Source organism: Camellia sinensis, chromosome 4, assembly GCF_055761805.1.
Source record: "Camellia sinensis isolate YWXY chromosome 4, ASM5576180v1, whole genome shotgun sequence".
NCBI classification, from domain to species: Eukaryota; Viridiplantae; Streptophyta; class Magnoliopsida; order Ericales; family Theaceae; genus Camellia; species Camellia sinensis.
Genome location: NC_138964.1, coordinates 107,645,493 through 107,667,636, shown reverse-complemented (window position 1 = coordinate 107,667,636; position 22,144 = coordinate 107,645,493). Strand labels below are relative to the sequence as shown.

The 22,144-nt window shown below is 33.9% G+C and overlaps 1 protein-coding gene and 1 pseudogene across 21 annotated transcripts; one reads left to right on the top strand and one right to left on the bottom strand.

Annotated features, from left to right (window-relative positions):
* The first annotated feature begins 2,668 nt into the window (after positions 1-2,668).
* LOC145789426 (uncharacterized) lies at positions 2,669-11,266 on the top strand. Of its 21 annotated transcripts, none has more exons than XR_014327297.1 (7): positions 2,669-2,858; positions 3,134-3,266; positions 3,814-3,853; positions 4,128-4,272; positions 4,376-4,464; positions 7,799-7,898; positions 7,987-8,367. XR_014327297.1 is itself a non-coding variant. In XM_082865881.1 (7 exons), the coding sequence occupies exons 1-6, from the start codon at positions 2,802-2,804 to the stop codon at positions 8,029-8,031; spliced, it is 483 nt and encodes a 160-aa protein (XP_082722007.1). In that variant the 5' UTR covers positions 2,669-2,801; the 3' UTR covers positions 8,032-8,048; positions 10,829-11,266. The 21 variants fall into 21 exon arrangements, 5 of the variants coding, with proteins under 5 accessions (XP_082722007.1, XP_082722008.1, XP_082722006.1 ...); XM_082865881.1 differs by lacking the exon at positions 3,814-3,853 and adding an exon at positions 10,829-11,266 and having other exon boundaries at positions 4,214-4,272; positions 7,987-8,048; XM_082865882.1 differs by lacking the exon at positions 3,814-3,853 and adding an exon at positions 8,487-8,763 and having other exon boundaries at positions 4,214-4,272; positions 7,987-8,048.
* Positions 9,278-22,144, bottom strand: LOC114284921 (protein ENHANCED DISEASE RESISTANCE 2-like; annotated as a pseudogene).

Sequence of the window (22,144 nt, the reverse complement as noted above, 5' to 3'; positions counted from 1 at the left end):
AATTTCATTTGAGATTATTATTGTAATAAAAATAAATAAAAAATAAGAAATCTAAAATAATTGATAAAGTGCTAATAACAACACTCTTTAATAATATTTTAATCATAATCAAATACATCACAATAGGCATTACCACTTCAAAATATAAACAAACACCTAACTCCGTTTTAATAATTTACCAACCCAATAACCAAGCATCACATTGTTCTTATATTAGGATTTATCAAGGAAAAGAAAATGAATGAAACAATTTTAAACATCACTAGTTTTAGGTGCTGTTTGATAAAATTAAAAATTAAAAATTAAGTATTGAAAATTGAATACTGAATTTATTAAGTTAAAAAGCTGTTTGATAAAATTTAAGTACTGAACTAAAAGTAAATTGTTTGATATATATATAATTAAATTTGAAATTTATTATTTTCAAATTATATATTTTAATTTTTATATTGTGATGGTGGTGGTCATGGAAGTGGTGATGATATGATGATGATGGTAGTGGTGGTGGTAGTAGTAGCGATGGTGGTGGTGGTAGTGATGGCCGTAACATGGTGGTGATGGTAGTGGTAGTGGTAGTAGTAGCCATAGCGGTAGTGATCATTGTGGTGGTGGTGATGGTGGTTACGGCGGCGTAGTGGTGGTGGCGGCGACATCAGTAGCATGATGGTAGTGGTGGTAGTGAGTTTATAATAGTGTATATTGATATTTATATGAATATTTATAAATTCAATCAGAATTAAGTAAATTTCATATAACTTAAATTTTTTTTAAGTTTTAACCTACATTACAAGAGACATTTAAATTTTTAAGTCATATCAATTATAATTGTCAAACAAACTTAATTGATTATCACTTAATACATTCAATTTTCATGTTATCAAAACACTTATTTCTTCACTTTTCTTATTTTTTTCCTTTCTCCGCAACTTCATGATCTAAACAAGACATACCTTCATACAAAAGCTTGTAATGTGTGCATTACCAACACTTTCCAACACAAACAAGAATTCTACCTGAACATGAGAGAGAGAGAGAGAGAGAATAATATATATGTATTATATATCATCTTGTGTTATTCAGAAACTATAGACTGCAAAAGAAATACAGAAATTAAAAAGAAAATGACATAAAAGAACCAACAACTTGCCCTGTACTACTACTTACCATGCAAAATTCCTATTCTGAAAGATTGGCAATGAAAAAAAGAAATGGAATGGATAAAACTGGGAACTTAAACAAATGCATTAGTCGACTAATAATTTCTCTATGAATTTTAGCAAAGGTCGGCACTGCAACAAAATTAACTATTTACGGCATTATGTTTACGGCTTGCGTTAAATGCATGTCGTAGTTAGTATATTCTGCGCCATTTTTTTTTTTTTGGCAAGCCGTTAATGTTTTGTCAATAACAGCATACATACCATGTAAATTGTTAATTTATATATTTATGGCATGCAAAAGTATGACATAAAAAATGTATGTTTTTACGACTTACAAAAATATGTCGTAAAATATTTGCACTTAAGACGACATACATTTCATGTTGTAAAATATTATAACTTTACATGACATGCTAATGAATGTCGTGAAAACTTCTACAAAAAAAAAAAAATCAATCCGATTTTTTTATGACATGCAAAAGTATGCCGCAAAAAAATTGTATATTTTCATGGCATACAAAAATATGTTATAAAATAATTATACTGAAGACAACATACATTTCATGTCGTAAAATATTAAATTTTATAATTTTTTGAATTTAGTGATTTTTTTTTAGAAAATTAAAAAATATTTTCCTTCTAAGTATATGTAAATTATTTGAATTTAAAAAGTAAAAAAAAAATTATTAAAAAACTTACGCCACGCTCCCTCTCATTCTAGATCCATACATGTTTTGGTCCCAAACCCTCTCATTCTCTAGAGAAATTATATTTGATTTATAAATAATAATAAAAAAATTCTAGATGTTCTTAAATATTTATAAATTTCTAGTAGATATGAGAAATTTTTTTTTTTTTTCCAATAAACTAGATATTCTATTTATAATCTAGATTTTTTTAATACAAAAATAATTTATAAACTTATACTTAAAATTTTTTTGTCTAAAATTTTCTACTCCTATTTTTTTATTTATTAATACTATTAAAATTATACATTCTTTGCATCACAAATTTTTTATTTATTAATATTGTCATTTGTTTGCATCCCACAGAACATATGCTAATTCTCATTTGAGGTATACAAAATAAAATTAATCTCTGTTTAATATTAAATAAAAAATGAAAACTACTTATGATATGATAAAAAATATATTATTATGTTAAAATTTATGTTCATATTAGAGAGGTTAGTTAAACAATATTAAGAATTTTAATTATTAAATATTCTACATAATATAAGATCTATATGAGTTTCACTCCCATATGAATATTTGGTATAATATTTAATAATTTATTTAGAGTTTTTGACATTTTTTTATATAAATTATATATAATAAAATATTTTTATATTATGTGATTAATTTATTATTTTTGTCTAATTTTAAATATAAATTAATTTTAAAAATAAATTATGAAAAACTTAAAATTTGATATACCCTTTTACCTATTGTTTCCTGATTTAATTTCAATTATACCCAAAAACACATATTAATTATTTATTATTATCCTCATAGTCATCTCTATCTCTCTCCTAAATTCCTCCAAAATTCAGTGGAAGCTCCAAAGCTTCTGGTTACTAAAACCAGACTCTCACTTTCACAACCAAATTCGCAAACATTTTCAGAGGGACAAAGCTGATCGATGATCGTCTTTTCATCTCAGACTCTCTCTGTCACTGCTATTTTTGTTCTCTATTCGGTAATTTCACTCTTGATTCTGTGTTTCTTTCGTTGTTTTGATCTCAATCTCTACTTATTTTGTTCTCTATTCGGTAATTTCACTCTTGATTCTGTGTTTCTTTCGTTGTTTTGATCTCAATCTCTACTTATTTTCACAAGTATAGATTGATTAGGTCGTATTTTTCAATATCAGCATTGTCTTCAATTCTTGATTCCTTCAATTCCGTCTCTAATTTTTATTTCAATGTTCTTAATTCACTTTCTCTCTCTCTCTCTCTCTCTCTCTCTCGAAAGGCACACAGAAACACGCACTCTCTCTCGCTCTCTCTTAATCAAGAATTGCTTCCGAGCCACAGTGATGCTAGTTACACGAGCACCAATCGATTGATTCCCAGCTTGGCGTTTGATTCTAACTTCGAGCTTGGAGGTCGATTCTAATTCTGAGCCCCTTCCGTGGATTTGATTTCTTTGTGAGTTTCTAACTTAATTAGTTTCCTTTCATTCTACAAGCATTCGTATTTGATGCAATTGGTGTGTTAGGTTAAATGACGGTGAAATGATTGTCAATGATGGGTTGGAATTAATTATGTGATTTTTTTGTGATGTTTCTCTGTGATGTTTCTTTGTAATTTCATATGGTACTCTTTCCTTACCATTTGACAATCATTTGTTGAAACACTCAGGTTTATGCAAAATCTCAAACACATTACAGGTTTATGCAAAATCTCAAACACAAAATTGCATTCCCTAGGTAACTATAGACTTAGTTAGGGTATACATGCACAAGTCATTGTCTGCCACTGTGGAGTTCATAATTGAGAGTGAAAAGGTATATGCATATTCTATTTCTTGATTTCTCCTGTACAAAATAATCAATGCACTTAATTAGCTTTCATTTTGCCATGGTGTTTTCTTCAAGTAGTCTCCCTGATCAACCAGTTTTTCCTGAACTGGTCATATTTTACATTACTCAGGACACGCAAAGACATTCATTACTTCCTGAACTAAGATCAGGTTGTTTCTTGTTCTCCTTTCCCTTCTCTTTCTAGTTTTTATGAATTATAAGGGCCAAAGTAACATTTTTCCAGCTTCCATGTCCTTACGAACCTTGTAGTTATAGTTTTTTATAAATACTGATAAGCATGAAGGTTGATGAAAGTCGAAGGGTCTGCTAATACATTTTTAGCAAAACCGTGATCATTATTGTTTTGCATTTGGTAGTGACCTCTTAAAGTTAGCTCATTACTACACTAAGATTGTCATATTGACAATAGTTGTTGTTGATTAGGTGGTTTCTGAGTAACTGGTAAAATTGGCACTTAGTGGTCACTACAATTCCTATTCATTCCATTGATATCCACTTGCTTCGTGTAGAGTCAATTCTGGTTGGAGAAAGGATCATAACTGAAACCTCTTTAATTCAGACTACACAGGCATGTAACATTTCATATTGTTTCGAGCAATTTTAGTTCTGTTATGCCTTCTTCAATTTTTATTTTCTTCCTTTATTTTGACAAAGTTTTTCGTTCATTACAGATAGCTGATGGAGATGTCTGCCATAATATAACTCTACTCACTTACATCATACTTCCACGTCTTTTGACTTGTCCAACAATTTATGCTAGGTGAGTTGCTGATACAGATATCTACTTCCAAAACTTATTGTTGTGCCCTAGCATTCTGGTTACTCTTCTCTTTATCAATTGTTATAAGAGAATATTTGCTACTAATTGCTTATTTAGACCTCTATTATTAGAATTATACTATCTGTAACGCCCCACAAAAATACACAATAAAAGTACACCAATCAGCGCTCCATATGATAGACCAAAAATAAATCTCCAACACTTGCATATTTAATGATAAGAGATTTACAAAATAGTTCTACATGCGAATATACATGCAACGACTCTAGTACATGAATCTATAGCATGTAAAACATCCACTCAAAAATAAACAAATGCCCTCAAGGGTTACAAAGTCCAAGGCTTAAGCCCGGTTACACAAAATGGTTGCTCGAACTCATACAAATATAACCCTTGGCTTGCAAAAATATAATCACAACAAAACAAGAGTCTTGTGCTCTCAATATACACATCCACGCCCTTAGTTTGGTGGAATCACCACATCTTTTCCTGCACAAAATCCCATAGAGTGAGCATAAAGCCCAGTAGGAAATTCTTAACAAAGTGTATACATTTTATACAATTCTCACAAAATGAAATGCATATGCCATGCCATGCTTTTAAAAGAAAGTCAAGTTATCATCTTTTTGAAAACCATTATACTCAATGAAAACTTGAAAATTTAACAATTCAATAATTTTACATCAAGTTCAAGGGGCGGTAAATACGACTCAGGTAATCTCTAAGTTGGTGTCTACAAGTAGGCATAACTAGCACTACCAAAACCCCCACTTTACCCGTAGCTAACTGGACGGCACGTGGTACTTCCTCCGCGCGTGTTTTCGGTCTTTCACCCTAGACACTCAAGCCAACTTAATCAATTTCATCTACGCCCCTTATTCGGACTTACCAACGTATTTGCCACAAAACAATTCAATGCAAGATTTTTCAATTTCTCAATTCAAAACTCGTAGTAATCATATGAATTGAAATGTCAATGCAATATGTATCAATGCATTAAAATATTCTTCCACACAATTTTTCCATTTATGATCACAATTCCCAACTCACTTTCAATTGAATTTCACAAGATAAATATATGCTCATCAATCTCTATCGAGGAGCAACACATTCCACATTTCATGCATGTCCGTCAACTTTCTCATTTCATGACTATATCAATATTTTGAATAACAAACTTCCAAACCCACTAATTCTCATATACCATGAAATTCCTCATGTCAACATTTGTCATAATATTGGTCAAATATCAATTTCAGAACATCACCATATTTTCTCAAAATTTTCCAAATTTCTAGGGTTTCCATAAACTAGGTTTCCTCCTCATTTTGAAAGAAATTATTTCAAGCTAATACTTCTCTACAAGAATATAACTCACAATCTCAAGGATTTTTAGAAGAAAAAAAAAATATTATGGAAACCCGCCTTTACAATCATTCACAACACATGAGCCAAAATCAAAGTTTTTATACTTCCCAAAAGAGTTCCAAATCAACACAATCTTGCAAATATATATATACAACTCTAAGAAAATCCCTACCTCAAATTTTGAAGAAGAAGAAGTGAGATGAAACCCCCAAAATCAACGGTGTTGAAACTTGATCTCCACTGCACAAAACGTAGCCCTCAAGAAGTTATCCAACTTTGATGAAGGGACTAGGATCAAAACTCTAATGGATTTAAAGAAATCAAGGATTTAATCTAGTTTGGTGTAGGAAATGTAGAGAGAAGGGAGAGAAAAGTGTTTTAGAGAGTGAGGGATGATGAAAACGTGATATAAACTCAACCCCAGAAGAAAGAAAAAGGCTGATTTTCAGACTTAGCAGACTTCCGCACATGCGCCCCTTTCCCCGTACGTACGACACGCCTCCACCGCACGTGCGGCCTTCATTTCCGCACGTGTAACCTTCCCCTTCCCCGCACCTGTTGCTTCACGTGCAATTATTTCAGTATTGCACCTAGACCACCCTTACTTTCCACACGGGCGGCCTAACCTTCCCGCACGTGGGGCCCCTCTTCTGCACGTGCGGCCCTGCCTCCCAGTCCAAAATTTTACCGGCTGAATGGAAAACTCCCGAATCCAACCCCATGCCTCCTGAAATATGTGAAACTCGACATCGGAATAAATAAGGACAAGGATTTTGAGAAAAGTTTTCAAAAACAACAAACCCAAACAGTTGACAACTTCAAGTTAAACTCGACACTCTAACAAAAGTAAACCCAACATAAATCAAAGAGGGATGAGGCGGTTTTACGTACCCGGTTATCACACTATCCATGATATGAATTGCATAATTCAGTTCGATACACCGACAAGTAGTCATATTTGGGGGGTGAATCGACGGAAGAAAGAATTGCATATAAATTGTACAATTCAATTCTCTACACCAAGAAGTCTTCAATTTTTCTGCTTGTCTCTATTTGCTAAAGGAACTCAGTCCTTTGGGTTGAGTATTTGGATTATATGAATTGTAAAAAAAATTATTAGTAGCCCCCTCCTTAATACCGATTGAAGAATGAATGATTGAAGAGTTTCAGAGTTTTTGAATTTTCATACCCAAATTTTGTTTTTGAAGGGTTTTTTTTTTTACACAAATATATAGTTAGACTTGTACATGAAGTTAGTCTATTTTTTATATAGGGTATATAGACTTTTGATTCGACACAAAGTACAAATGTTAGAATTAGAATTTGTAAATCTTGTGATGGGTATAATTTTGTGTATAAAAATGCACATTGTGTTAAATTTATTTCACTTTGTTGATTAGAATTTTGAATTTTTAAACTTCTCATATGAAGGATCTTGAATTTTTGTTTTTTCTAACTCGTAAAAGTATATGAAGCTATGGATTGTTATAAATCATAGCATAGGATCATAGAGCACACCCAGAATTGGACCCACATTTGTTGCCATAGAAGCGTGTGTTGTACCTATTACACCATGTATTTATCATTCAAAACAAGATGATTTATATATAAACATTTCATATTTATAATATATTCTTTAATATCTAATTGTTTAGGTATATTTTTTATTTATTTTAAAAATTATAACTAAATCTTTACGATTCAAGATTCAGAAAAAGGTAATTTCGATTCACGATTCAATTCTCGATTTGATAACTATGATTTAGACATTAATTTAAGGAGAAATCCTGCAATATATGGTAGCCAGCGATGTTCTTTATGCATGTGCATGCTCTCTAATAGTGTTCTTTAGCTATTGTGCTTGCTTTACTTGTTTCTTGAACTTGAGGTCATCTATACGCCATAACTAGAGTGCATGTGATGGCTTCTTTGATTTTGTCTGCAGTCCATTTTCAACTGAGTTCAAAGTTTTGATCGTCATTACCTTCCAGTCAAAGCTATTGAAGTTGAATCCAAAATCTGATCCTAGAACTCCTAAACTGTGGGTAAGCCTCAGTTCGCGTAGGGTAGTCATTAATCACTGTCAATAGCTGCTATCTATTGTAACTAAAATTATTTATTTTCAAATATTAGCTGGCAATGGAAAGTGTACCGTTGGAACTTATTCGAACAAAGTAAGATGATCCATATTGTAGGTAATCTTCTTATCAAACTCTTCTACCTTCTACACACAAAAGGAGTGAAAACTCTTGGATATGTACTTTATTGAGTGAATAATGGTGAATGATGTGTAAGCTTTCCTATTTGTTGTAGAACAAACTAATCTTATTAGTTTATGAATCACAAACTAATCCCATGTTGCAATCTAATTTTTGCAAATATGGATTATTGTAATAATACATGTGTCAATATGATAGGATTAGAAACACTCAGGTTTAAATCATACAGTTCCAACTCAAAAATAACTTGCTAGATAATCTTATCTCTGCAATGACTCAGGTTTATTGTTGTTGATCTGATTGTTATTGTGAATGCCAATTTTCTTATTAATAGTTGAATCTTGAAATTGTCAAGTAGCAAGATGAGTGGAGAGGTACTTTATTTCTCGTTTAACATAAAATTGAATTTATAAGGGATCTTGGCACGAGAGATGGTGCCAATAACCACAATGAGATGGCCTGATATTCCAGAAGAGGTTAAAGACAAGCTATGGGCTTGTGTAAAGGTAACATGTATTTTAGAGATTAGTGAACCTTATGATTTAGATACTTTTCTTGGTTTGTATGTTTGAGATTGTTATCAGTTTGATATGATAGACGTTGAGGATGGTAGTTAGTATGCAGGTTGTTTGGTGTATGAATATTAAATTTTTTTACTTACTTCATAGTTGTTGCTTCTGCTTGGTTTGTTCACAGGTTGCATTTTATAAGCTAATGTCTGCATACTGTTAGGCAATGTTATATTCTTGTATGTATATTATATTTTAAAAATAACCTTCTACGACATATAAAATTATGTCATAAAACGTGTAATGATTTATGACATGTAAGAAAATGCCGTAAAAGATTATATACAGCATACAAAGTATGTCATAAATATATTAAAATGACCTTTTACGGCATACAAAGTATGCCATAAATATATTCAAAATAACCTTCTACGGCATGCAAAATCATGCCATGGGAAGTTTGATGATTTATGGCATGACAAAAATGTCGTAAAAAATTATATACGACATACAAAGTATGTCATTAATGTTTAATTTATTACCTTTTACAACTTTACCTGCATGTCGTAAATGATGCTCAACTTTCCATGGCATGTCATATAACGACATTTGTGTGCATGTCGTGAAAGAGTTTTTACGGCATGCATTCCAAGCCTTAAAAATTCAATTTTGTTGGAGTGCAGGAATGGGTTTAACTTAGTCTGAAGGATCTTGGTCAAGCTTACGGGCAATAGCAGATGACAACTCTATGTGAGAAACACGAACAACACCTATCAGTTGCTCTGGCAACTCATTTGTTGTGTTTGCCTATGAGCAACAATAATTTGCACACCACTCCCATCATATGTTCCCAATGTAAACAAATTTTGTAAAATTAAGAGTTAAATGAAAACTATAGATTCCAATGTAAATAAATTGTGTAAAATTAAATGGTATTGCAACAATAAAGTAAGGCTTAGGAAACCCAAGTGTACCACCCTTGTTTTCTACATTTGTGGAAAGCTTGTTGTTTCGTAACATGATCAGTTTCTTATTTTCTGTTTGTAGGTAACAACAAAAAAAGTGTTTGGTATGCATATGTATTCAAAATATTTAAAATCCAAAAATAAAACAAAATAAATGTTCGGTGGCCAGAGATGAGGGTTGGTAGAAGGTGGTGGGAGGGAGGAAGGGAGCGAGGAGGGAAAACATGTAAAACACATTTTTCTTAATTTCTAAAATTTTGAAGGCTGGTGCCACTTTTTGAAGACTAAACAGTTCTCAAATGTATTTTTGTATCTAGTTTTCAAATTTTGAAAGCTAAAACAATACCAAATGGTCCACCCATATGCATGTGTTTTTTTTTTTTGGGGTGGGGGGGGGGGGGGGGGATAAATGAATCGATTAGAAGTCTCAAAACTGACCCAATTCATTAATGAAATGAACTCCAATCTCTCAAAAGGATTACAAAGTTATTTTCTAGCACAATCTACAAAATCAGAATAGGGAAATGAGAGTCCATCACTGTGCTCCCTTTTTTCTGTAATTCTTATTAATTAATAAATACATACCTATAAAAGGAAAGCCATGTCAACTACCAATGTTGTAATCATGCCAATTACGAGCCCCAAAACTCCATTAGCCACAGTAGAAGAACCAATGTCAACGCCAATCTAGCAGGGGGGGAAAATGCGCAATGTTAAGAGTAGTAGTTGGTTCTTCAAGCATGTTCTATTTTGCCAAAAGAGTGCTTGAGATCAGTCAACCACTACTATAGGCAACTTTTTTTTTTTTTTCTTTCACAAGTAATTACTATAGTATTGGTAACTTCTAGTGTCAAAAAGGAAGAATAATTATTACTTCCAAGTACTTGGGACCACGGATATAGTTGCAATCAACTGTTTTTCCTAGCAAACAAAGGGTGTTTCCAACGATCTAGCGCACAATCCATGAACCCTACATGGTCGATAACTCAGTAAGAAATGAATCCACAAGATAACGAGCCCCCATTTCAGGAGCTTGGGGACTTAATTCAATTCTAAGATAAGCCATTCCCAAGCAGTGTGGAAGTTACCACATGTATAAGTCAAAGGGAAGGAAAACCAAGAGACTAACAAACACCCAAACGATGAGAACAATAAACAATCTCAAGTCTTTACGAACTGTCAAAATTGTTGTCACCAAAGATGGATATTAAAATTGTAAATGTATTTATTTCAACATATGTTCACTAGTTGATCAGACAATTGTGTCTTCTTTTATGTGTAGTGTGCACTATGTTTAGACCTCTAAGGACTGGAAGCCCATGTGATAGTGATCCCAGGCTGCACATCAAGTTTCGGCCAGCATAAATGCAAACTGTCCAGTCTAAATTACATCCAATGCACTCTAGTGATGGAAAGGTTGGACTGCTGTACGCAATGTCTCAGACCCAAGAGTGCAGCCCAATATCAAGTTTGTCTTGTTCTGGAGTCCCAAGACCCAACTTCAGACAACAAAATTATTTATACTTTTCCTATAATTATCATAAAAAAAAGCAAACTATTTGTCTAAATGAAGTTTGGAATACAATTATTTTTGGTAAGTGAAAACGTAAAATTCCACACTTGAACAACTCGTTCTAGGAAATGGGAGAAAAAGACAAAAGAGAAATGAATATGATACAATTAGCAATGCCTTCTTTCTTAGAGACAAAATGTTGAAAAATGTTTACGTTCTTAGCAAACCACATCCTAAAATGGTCTGACAATTGACATTATGGTTCCGTTGGTGTTTGGTTGCACATAACTTAAGGAAAACATTTTACATGTAAAAACAATTTCCACTAAATCAAGGAAAATAACTAACCGGTCTAATTTTGACAAGTCAATTTACAAATCAGTGCACATTGTTGGTTGAGTGTTCATGTTGGTAATGGTGCTCTTTTTCAATGGAATGATAATGGTGTTGGGGGACTTGGGTTTTGTGAACATTGGGGTGGTTCAATGTGTGTGTGTTCAGTGTCACTCAGTAGGCAAAAGAAAAATCTTAGCAACAAGTCTAATATTTTTGGAAAAAATATTAGAAAATAAGAAGAATATTTTTGTCAAACACAGAAAATAAGAAGAATGTAGAATTTTTTCATGTAAAAGGTTTTACAAGCACAATATTTTACAACGAAACAAACAGAGCCTATATCAAAAAAAGTATCTACGTTATGAAATAGTGGGGAAAAGCCTTTGCAAGGAAGATGGTCATATAAAACATTATGGAATATGGATTACTGAACCACACAGGTAAGATTTGGAAATAAAAACTGCTATCTTCACTTGACATATGAATCTTAGCAATGCCCAAAAATTAGAAAGACCGGCATACCTTGGGAACTGATGGGATAATCTTCAGTCTACTATTACGAAACTCATCATCACCATCAACACACCTTTGTAAGAGAGATCCAGGTACTAATTCCTTCATCACAAAATAGAAAATCATACTGTAGTGGGTCGAACCAAGTACCTGTAAAAATACAATTTTATTTCAATTCCAGCTTCCATATGCATCAACTAAACATTCAAATCAGTTATATAAAAGGACTTACTTGCGGATTTATCACTATGGAGAAAAATCCTTTTTCTGAGGCAACCTATGCAGAAATTCACAAAGGTTTATTAGCACGGTACAGCATTATAAAACAATCAATAACAACCTTATAATATTCCACAAATGTTAAATTCTAAAACAAATTCTTCAAGCAAACTGATTGAAATTTTGTCAACAACTGTTTAAGCAAGTGGTCACTACTTCAACTAAAAAACGGGGCTATTTAACTTACACTTGTTGTAATTAACACGTTGAGCATGGATGGAGACTAGATTCCATTTCTGGGACCGACAGGATTGTGTAAACAAATTTAAGGCCATTTCCAAGTATACCCTTTTTCATGTTGGCTGTATGATGAAGTGAATTTATTAAGGATTTTTGTTAATATGTTCCCTTAGGGCACATGTTAAAAAGTTTAAAAAGATTGTACATTGTGTATGAGAGTGTGTGTTTTAAAGCATGCACAATCTTTTAAAGCCCTCTTAACATGTTCTCTAAAGGCACACTTTGCAAGACCTATTTGTAAATATTGTACTACATATAATTTGATTTATAAGGTTAAAAAAAGAGAGGGCATGCATTAAAGTGAAGCAGGGAGGACAGGAGTATAATGCCAGAAAAGATGAAAAAAATAGAAAATGAAAGAAAGACCTGAAAATACCAAATGAGGACAAAAGTGTAGCCTTCTATACTTACTTGTGCAGCACAACCACAGCACCTAGCAACATGATCCATTCGTTTCATGTCCTTGAACCAATCAACAGCAACAAGCTCCATTAGATGCTTGCCTGCAGAAATCTTCAAATACATATTGCAAGTTTGCAACACTAAATTAGATGAAGTTTGATAGGGCAAAAAGATTGCACATAAATGAAGAAAACTAGGGAAACATTACCAGACCTTTGATTTTTCATGATAAAAATTATTGCCACGAACTCTAAAGTTGTTCCCATAAGATATTCTTCAACAGTCACGACCATTATCCCGGTCATCACATCGTAGGTTACCCAAGAAACAGGATAAATCAATTTGATCAGTGCATTCTTCTTCTAAAGCTTTAATGCAAGAAAAAAATTGTCAGTAGAAGTTCTACTTGAATCCGAAATTGAGGTTTTGAAGACAGCTTAGAAAAACAAAAATTGTTTTGTCATCTACCAGTTTTTTTGACATCACTCTCAAGGCACATTGCGCGTGCCTGAAAATTAGAAAAAAACAGAATTCAGAGAAGAGTCAACAAAAAACATAGTAGCACAAGTATAGTGCAAACCTCTGGGTCAGGTATTTGGAATTCATCATCCTCATCAGAGTATTCGGCCCTCATCACGCCATTTTATTTGCAGCATTTATTTGTTCTAGAGAAGTACTACAGTTGTGGAACTTTTGACTCTTCTTTGAAGACATAGGGGTTGAAGCCATATTAACCATAACTGGGATCACTCCTTTCATCCGTTTGAGAAAAATATTCACGAAGTCCTGTAATGAAAAAGAAACAACCAAAAAAAAAAAAAAAGAGGACTTAGTAAAGTAGAAAATAGAATTCATTTTGAAAGTGTCAATTTAGACAGCAAATTTGAAATTGAAGAAATAAATAAAATAAAATAACTTCAAAGAAAGATAATAGAAGAAAATCAATGTGGCAAACACAGAAGAAAAAAAATCTAAAAGAAAAGATAACAATGATAGACAATGAGGACAGAGCAATTTCCTAGTGTACTATGCAAACTTTAATATTTTGGGACGTAGATTGAGAATTGTTTTGTTTTTGAATATCAGCTTCCAACACGTTAACAAAAACCATAAATCTAAACAATAGTAACAAAGGATATGTAATAATTAAATATTTAGTAACAAAATATATGTAATAATTAAATAGTTTCCCAAGTATTATCATTCATCTGCAGTTACCTGGTCAAGAGATTCTCTCAAATTTGGAAATCCAAGGCCATAATATCCCAAGAATTATGCAAGTCAAACCATTTCGTCAATATAAAAACTCAATTATCCATTTGTTCAATGATAAATTTTACAAAACAAAAGCAAACTAATGCTCTCACAAGTCACAACAACCATTCTAATATAAATCTTTGATGCATCTCCAAAGATACAATGCAGACCATCACAACCATACAAACTGAATGGCACTTCAAACTTCAACAACTAATAACTAAATATAAGACTCACCAGCAACATTATTCAACATCTGAAGGAGGCAATGTTGCTGAAATGTAAAAAACACCCCAACCTTTCAGATCAATTTGCATGAGGTGCTGAACCTGTGTTCTAGGCCTCCCATTCTGAGGTTTCAATGGAGAAATATTGAACCCTCCACCTGGGACCATCAAGACAAGTACCAATAATGAGATTGCTTACAAGTTATATGAATATCATACAGAAATAGGAGAAATACAAAAAGAGAAGAAAAGAAAAGAAAATAAAGTTGTTTCCCCAATTCAGCCCAAGGCAAATTGAAAACAATTTGGAAGTTACTCTCAACATGGGTGCGCACAAATCCATGCTGTGGATCACAATTCTCATGCTCCCTAGAACGAAATAATACAACTGCATAATAGCAAAAACAAAAACAAGGGCAATTTTAATTTAGGGGTGAAACTGGGGGTGGCGGGGGGGTTGGGGGGGTAAGGCAAACAAAAAGGGTCATTGGACATGTTTACCATAACTTCCATCATCGTTTCGGCGCCAATAACGCACATAACAAAGATCACGTTGCCACACACACCTGCAATAGAATCCATTAGTACCCATGTTATTTTACCTTTCAAAAAAATAATAAAGAAGAAAGGATATTGGACCTTCTTGATAGTTCAATAACCAATATTTAAAAAACAAGAATTTTTTTTGGAAGCATTGAACTTGTAAAACATTTACATCTATTTCATAGAGACACAAAGAAGCAAACATCAAAAACATTTTTAAATGAATAATACTAGTAGCTTGACCATTACAAAGATACATGACATAAGAGAACTGCAATTAAATTTTTTTGATCAGGATCTCTGTTGTCTCCTACTTGCTCTAAAACATTTTCTAAAGCTAGTTGGAAAGTGTTTCTAAAACATTGAAATTTTGGAAGCCTTGCAAAAATTTCATAGAGATTAGACGCAGACACAAAGACCTACAACTTGGGAACCAAACAAGCATAAACAAGTAAGTTTAACTCAATTACATTGGGAACCAGTCCAGCTGTAGTCCGTGATAGAGTATTGCAGTATGACCATCTACCTTCTCAACTAAGCTACCATACTGGAAACTGCAGTCCTACCTACACAGAGCACAAAAAATATCACAGCACGAAAATCAAGAGAAGAAATACAAAAAGAATAAATTATATCAACTGTGGACACTATCGGGCTCCTTTTGAACTCAAGAGCTCTAGTAGCGCTCGAGCTCAATTGGTTGGTTGAATATATTGGAGCAAATTGTGGTACATCTCTAATAAATAGAAAATCATCAACAAATTATGGAGTATGTACCAGGACACCTATTTTCTTTTTCATATGTTCAATAAGATGATAAACATGACCATGAAATTATTAGAATCCAGAACTACGAGGAGGAGGAGGAGGAGGGAAAATCTCATTAAGATGACACCTATTTTCTTTTTCATAAGTTCATTAAGATGATAAACATGATCATGAAATTATTAGAATCCAGAACCACAAAGCCTTTACGGCCTTACACAGAGGTACTGCGTCCCTCACTGGAAAGTAAGTACCCCAGTGGCTTGCATATTTACTTTAATAGCAATACTTTGTAAAGAGGCACAATGTTCACTCTAATACTTCAAGCATAATGTGCTGAAAGCCAAATGAGATTGCCAATCATTTTAACTTTGAAAGCCGACAATAGGATGGAATATCAAAAATTCAAGATTTAAAGGAAGGAGTTTCAAAATCTTACAAAATGGTACAAGTTTAAATTACTAAAAACAAGGAAAAATCATTTCAACATTCATTTGAACATAATTAGAGAGAAGAGATAATAAAATGTTTCTATCATCTTCAATTCAACCAAATTATTTAGCCAAGAATATTTACAGTTAAAACTGACATTTAGTCTATCTACTTATGTATAAAATGTTCTGGTCTGGCCCCTTTTTTAAGTAGATAAGTTAATGAGAATTGAACTAAAGTCTCTTTTTTGGGGAATTGCGGTCTAAGCCATTGGGGTGTTACCTAGTTAACCAAATGTTTTGGACAATAAACAAACATACAATTATAAAAATTACTCTACTAGATTGCCATCTATTTAGATATCTTGTATACCGTTGTTCTCATGAAGTCATTGACATTAGAGGCTCTAAATCTTTGACTATGCCACTAAAAATTGTTTTGTAATGATGCTAATGAATAACTTTGCAAATTATCAAAAATGAAGAAACTGTATGGAAGATTGGAACACTTCTTACCCTTAATTTACAATTGAATAGGTGCAGAGATTATGGATAATCAAAATCTTTGGTTTTGCCAAAACAAACTCAACTACCATGAGCATACAACTTACATAACCACCAAAGACCATGAACTTGCATGTACAGAAAGAATTAAAATAAACATGCAAAAGCCTTCCTGTCCAAATGAAAGAAAACTGTAGGGAGACAGCTTTCCAAATATCCGTCATAAATTATGTAAAAAATGAAAAAGAAAAATAGGTTATGTCACATACAACAAGAAGCACCATTCCACTAAGTATCTAGACTAACTCCTAAAAAACTGATAACAAACAAAAGAATACTTACTCAAATCGTGTTGTATCCATGCTCATCATAAGCTCAAATATTTCTTCACAAGAAGCCTCCACAACCCCTACAGCCCTCCCTTGCTCTACTACAGCTTTTTGGCTTCATATATATATATATATATGCATGATGAGCACGACAAGCTGCATGGTTAGATCATGCTATCCACACAAAATAAAACAGAAAACAAATCTGTACAAGGAAATCAACATCAAGAAGCTCTTCAAAAATGCGAAGTCCTGCAATTAACCACATAAATTAAAAATTTTAGGGTAATGCTATACAAACAAAAAAATTGATACATAATTTTCATACATAATGACGTGGCTCATTGTGGACCTTTCACTTCAAAACAAAACACCATTAAGGATGGATTTAATTATAATAATGGCATTGCCACATCATTCTCGTCAAGTTTTTTGTGTAAATTCTATGTAAGAATAGAATTTTCCAATTATCAATTATGGTGATAATGCTGATAAAATGTTGCCAGTGACTAACTAAAAAATCCACATTCACCTCAATAACCTATTATGAGAGTCATTCCTGCGCTGAACAGTGACATAAAAGAAAATAAGAAAACTAACTAACTGTTCTGGCATTGAAGAAGACGCCAATGTTTCCCAGAAAATGCTTGATTATTGGTATTCTGGTTTGACAAATCTGAGTCTTCTGCTGTCCAGTCAAATATTGATTCAGGAGGACTTACAAAAGAATATTGATTATAAAAATCAGCTAAGGATAAAACCAAATGAATTAGAAGCCAAAATGAATGAAACCAAAAGCAACCATTTCCTATTGTTGTTCTCCCCAAGAAATTTGCATGAGAATCATCTTCTTCATCCTCGGGGACACTAAACCTACAAAAATTCAGAAGGCTTGAATATTCAAAACAGAAGCACATTTTAAGTATATATAAAAATAATGATGACTCTACCAATTAATGCATCTCGAACTGTTCTCCTTCTTGAAGATGTTGAAGGGGAGTGCAATTTATTTGGAGGTGGATATGGTTTCTATACCTTTATGAACATCGAATAGTGAAGATAAATATTATTCCTTTTTGGGATGTTCACTAACGAGAAGATTTAGGAAGGCAAGGAGCAATTCCAACGTGAGACATCTAAATCATATTGGAATAACATAGCTTTACACGAGCAATTATTTAAGCATGTCTCATTGCAGTGTTCCACATTTGTATTTGCAAGGGCTGTGACAAATTCAAAGTAAAAAACACTATCAAGCTCCAAAAAACCTTGAAGATGGGGATTTTGGCAGGATAGCTAGGTCACTTCTTTAAATCCATGACTGGATTTCCTAAAATAGATTAAATTTCCATCATTTCCTACAGGACAGCTACAATCGCCATCTATGCAAATCCCATAATTTCCACGAACTATAGGATAATCACAAACCCCAATATTATCCGTTAGGATATCTGCAGTAACTCCCTCGATCCTCTAAATCCACTGATAGACTCTTGAATTCCCATCGGAGTCTAATCTCATATACTGAAAGTATTCTGTTTGGGACATGTAATGCACCATTATGGGATGACCAAATGAGTCTACAAAGAGTTCAAGTTGTCCAGTTGTAAATGGGTAGAATGGCATCCCATTAAAGAATGCCCTGTATGTTTGTGGAGGATTAAATTCAATGAAAGCACATAAATCATTTCTAGTTAAAGACAAATAAAATGGGCATGCACTCCAATTTGTAGCGGAGACATAGGAAACAAGTTTTTGTCCTAGAGACAAATTTTGCCCCTAAAGCCAAGTGTTGGTGGGGTGATCGAAAGACTGCCACACAATTGTGTTATTTGAATCATACAACATGGGATTCGCTTGTAATGTGATTTTCATGCCAATAACAGACTTGTCAGATTTGTTGGTAGACCAAGCAAGCGTGCCATTTGTGAGGAAGTTGTCTCAATTTCTCCATTAAGAAAAGAAAAAGTAAAAGAGAAGAATGATTTCTCTTCTTTGAAAAAGACTCGAAGGATTAAGATGGAAGCACCTAGATGATCTAGAAGCAACTAAAGAAAATCATCTTGAATTGAAGCTCGTGAAGGTCAACAACAGAGGCACCTTGAAGCTTCCCGAACTTGTCTGAAATGCGGTGTTTTGAGGTCACCGCTTGCGCATCTTATCCTCGAAGGAAACCTATAAATAGATAGGTAACGAATTGTATTTGGTATGCAAAAATTAAATTGAAGAAGAAGAGAGGGGTGAAGAATTACGAGTAAATTTTAATCTCTCCAAATATATAGAATTCCGTTGTCCGTGGACGTAGGCAATTGTTGAACCACATAAACTCTATTTGTGTTTCTCTATTGTGTGTGTTTCTTTGCATCAATCTATGGCTCCCTGGCCTAACAAGTGGTATCAGAGCTTCATTGTGCTAAAACTAAGGGTGTTCAGCGAATTTTTTGATCCATCCAAACCGACCGAACCGAATCGAATCGAACTGATCCGCCGCATTTTAGACGGATGCGTGATGATGAGCGGATGGTTGCGGATTATTTTTTCCAATCCGCCTAATTTTGAATGAATGGCAGATTTGAGGTTCCTTTGGCCACAATCGAACCGTCAAACCGCGAGCACCCCTAGTAATTTGTAAGACTTTGTGTTTTCAATTTGTTTAGATATTATGTTTGTTTTTTCAATTGAAAAAGACTTTAAATACTTTGTTGTGTTGTCAATTTGGAAATCCTTTTATCAAATGGCAAGTGTTGATATTTGATATTTTTGTGTGAAAAATATAAGGCTTAATTTTGTCATTTTAAAGAAAAATCAAATTAAATAGTTTTTGAATAAAAAAAACAGTAATGAAATAATTTTAATAATGCATGGTTTTCTTATATGTATTTATTATTGATATTTGACAATTTACTTGATAATCTTTTGATTATGTTGAATTGGATTGTTATCCAAAAAAAAAATTGTTGACGAATTGTTGTATTATGTTAAAAATTTGTAACATTTGAACCCGCCAAATCGATTCACATCCATCCGCCAATCTAACGGACGGATGCGGGTTGATTTTTTCCAATCTGTCAATTTGGCGGACAGATGGCGGATTGGAGGTTCCCTGGCCGCAACTGAATTGTGAACACCCCTAGCTAAAACAAAGCATTTTCTCTCTCTGTTTCTGAATCTACCTAGATTTTGAAGTTATTAAATCAACTTTTGAAGACACCAGGAGGTTCGTCTCGTCGAAAGGAATCCAACGATGTAAAGATCAAGTCAATGCAACTTCGCACGTGCCTCCACGTGCCTCTTAAGTACCAGCGCATGGGCCCACTCTCAATCACGGGCCTTACACGCGCTGAAGGAAAAAGGCGAGTCACATCCACTCGCCACACATGCCACACGCGCATGCACTGTAGCCAAGCCGAGCCGCTACGCAGTCAAGCCATGCCACGTAGACACCAACATGTGTCCCATGTATTGATTGTGACATCATTGCAATATCACCACTGATCGCCACGTTAGCATTAACCAGAGCCACGTCATCGTTAACCGAGACACCTCACTTGCCACGTCACCTGCCATGCCACCGCCACGTCAGCTTTTGAATGCCACGTCAGCAGAACTGCCATGTCAGTAACCCAGTCAGTAAAATAGAATATTTCTTGTGTAGTGGAATACACTAACGGAATATTCTCTTGAATAACAAAATATTCCCTAAAAGATTTTCGTTAGTTTTGGGAGCACTTTTGGGTCGATTTTTTTATGTTTGAAGAGTAGTCGCTAGCTAAATCGACCGTTCCAAATGCAACCGCGCCATCCGTTTCTTTAGATTCACATCTGAATTTTGCAAGGTTGTCAAGGTTGTTGGTATTCCAAACTGTCTTAGTTATCTCGAAGAAGGGCACTTTTGGTGGTTTCAGAATATTTGAAGAAGAATGGCTGAAGAAATAGCTTCATCAAGTAACCAAGGAAGAAAGACTTCAATTTCCAGTGCCAAGTTCGAGGTTGAGAAGTTTGATGGAACAAACAACTTCGGCATGTGGCAATGCGAAGTCTTACACGTGCTCATCCAACAGGAATTGGATATCGCTTTGGAGGACAAACCTGAAGAAATGTCCAACAAAGACTGGAACAAGATTAACCAACTAGCCTGTGGTACCATCCGATTATGTCTTGCAAAGGATTAGAAGTATTTTGTTATGAAAGAGACAAATGCCAAAGATCTTTGGAACAAGTTGGAGGACAAGCACATGAAGAAAAGCATAGAGAATTGGTTATACTTGAAGAAAAAGCTATTCCGATTTCAATATAAAGTAGGAATTTCGATGTTTGAACACTTGAATGACTTTAACAAGATTCTTACTGATCTACTCTAGCTGAATGTTGAAGTTGAAGACGAAGACAAGCCTTTATTACTGGTGAATTTCTTACCCGATGAATATGAGCACTTGATTACCACACTACTCCATAGGAAGGAAGAAATCAAGTTTGAAGATGTGTCTAACACATTGGATAACAATGAGTACCGAAAGAAAGATAAGAAGGCCCATTATCAAGACACATCAAGTGAAGCCTTAGTTGTACAAGAAAGATTGAAAAAAAAGAAGCAATCTGGGAAGGGGTCAAACAAGAGTAGCAAAAATAGATCTCATTCCATGTCTAAGGAACTGTCAACCAGAAGAATACCTGTTATAGATGAATGTTCCCTTTGTTGAAAGAAAGGACACTGGAAAGCTAAATGTCCAAAGAATATTGACAATAAGACATCTATACTCAGCCTTGCTCAAGAGAATGAAGATTCAGATTGTGTTTGTATTGCTCCATCGTTTTTGTGTTATTCTGATGAATGGATTATGGATTTTGGATGTACTTTCCACATGTGTCCCAACTGGGACTGGTTTTCTGACTTTGAGAAGTTAAATAGTGGAATAGTTCTTATGGGTAACAACGATGCCTGCAAGACAATGGGAATAGGAAGCATCCAATTGAATCTGCATGATAGAACAGCTCAAGCTCTAAAAGAAGTACGGTATGTACTAGAATTGAAGAAAAAACTCATCTCAGTGGGCGCTTTAGCTTCCAAAGGTTTAAGATTACCTTGAAAGGTGGAGCTCTCGAAGTAGTATCGAGAACTCAGCTTATAATGAAAGGAAACAAAAAGAAGAATTTGTACTTCTAGCAAGGGAGTACAGTTGTAGGTGGAGCAGCCACTAGCAGTAGAAAGAATGAAGAAGTTGACAAAGTTGACACAGATTGCACGAAGCTTTGGCACAT

Bases quoted from the DNA above. Each gene is read 5' to 3' on its own strand.
- LOC145789426 (XM_082865881.1), top strand. From the start codon at position 2,802: ATGATCGTCTTTTCATCTCAGACTCTCTCTGTCACTGCTATTTTTGTT. The intron at 3,267-4,213 runs GTCGATTCTAAT...TGCTTCGTGTAG, and splicing joins TTCTAACTTCGAGCTTGGAG to AGTCAATTCTGGTTGGAGAA. The intron at 4,273-4,375 runs GCATGTAACATT...CGTTCATTACAG, and splicing joins CTTTAATTCAGACTACACAG to ATAGCTGATGGAGATGTCTG.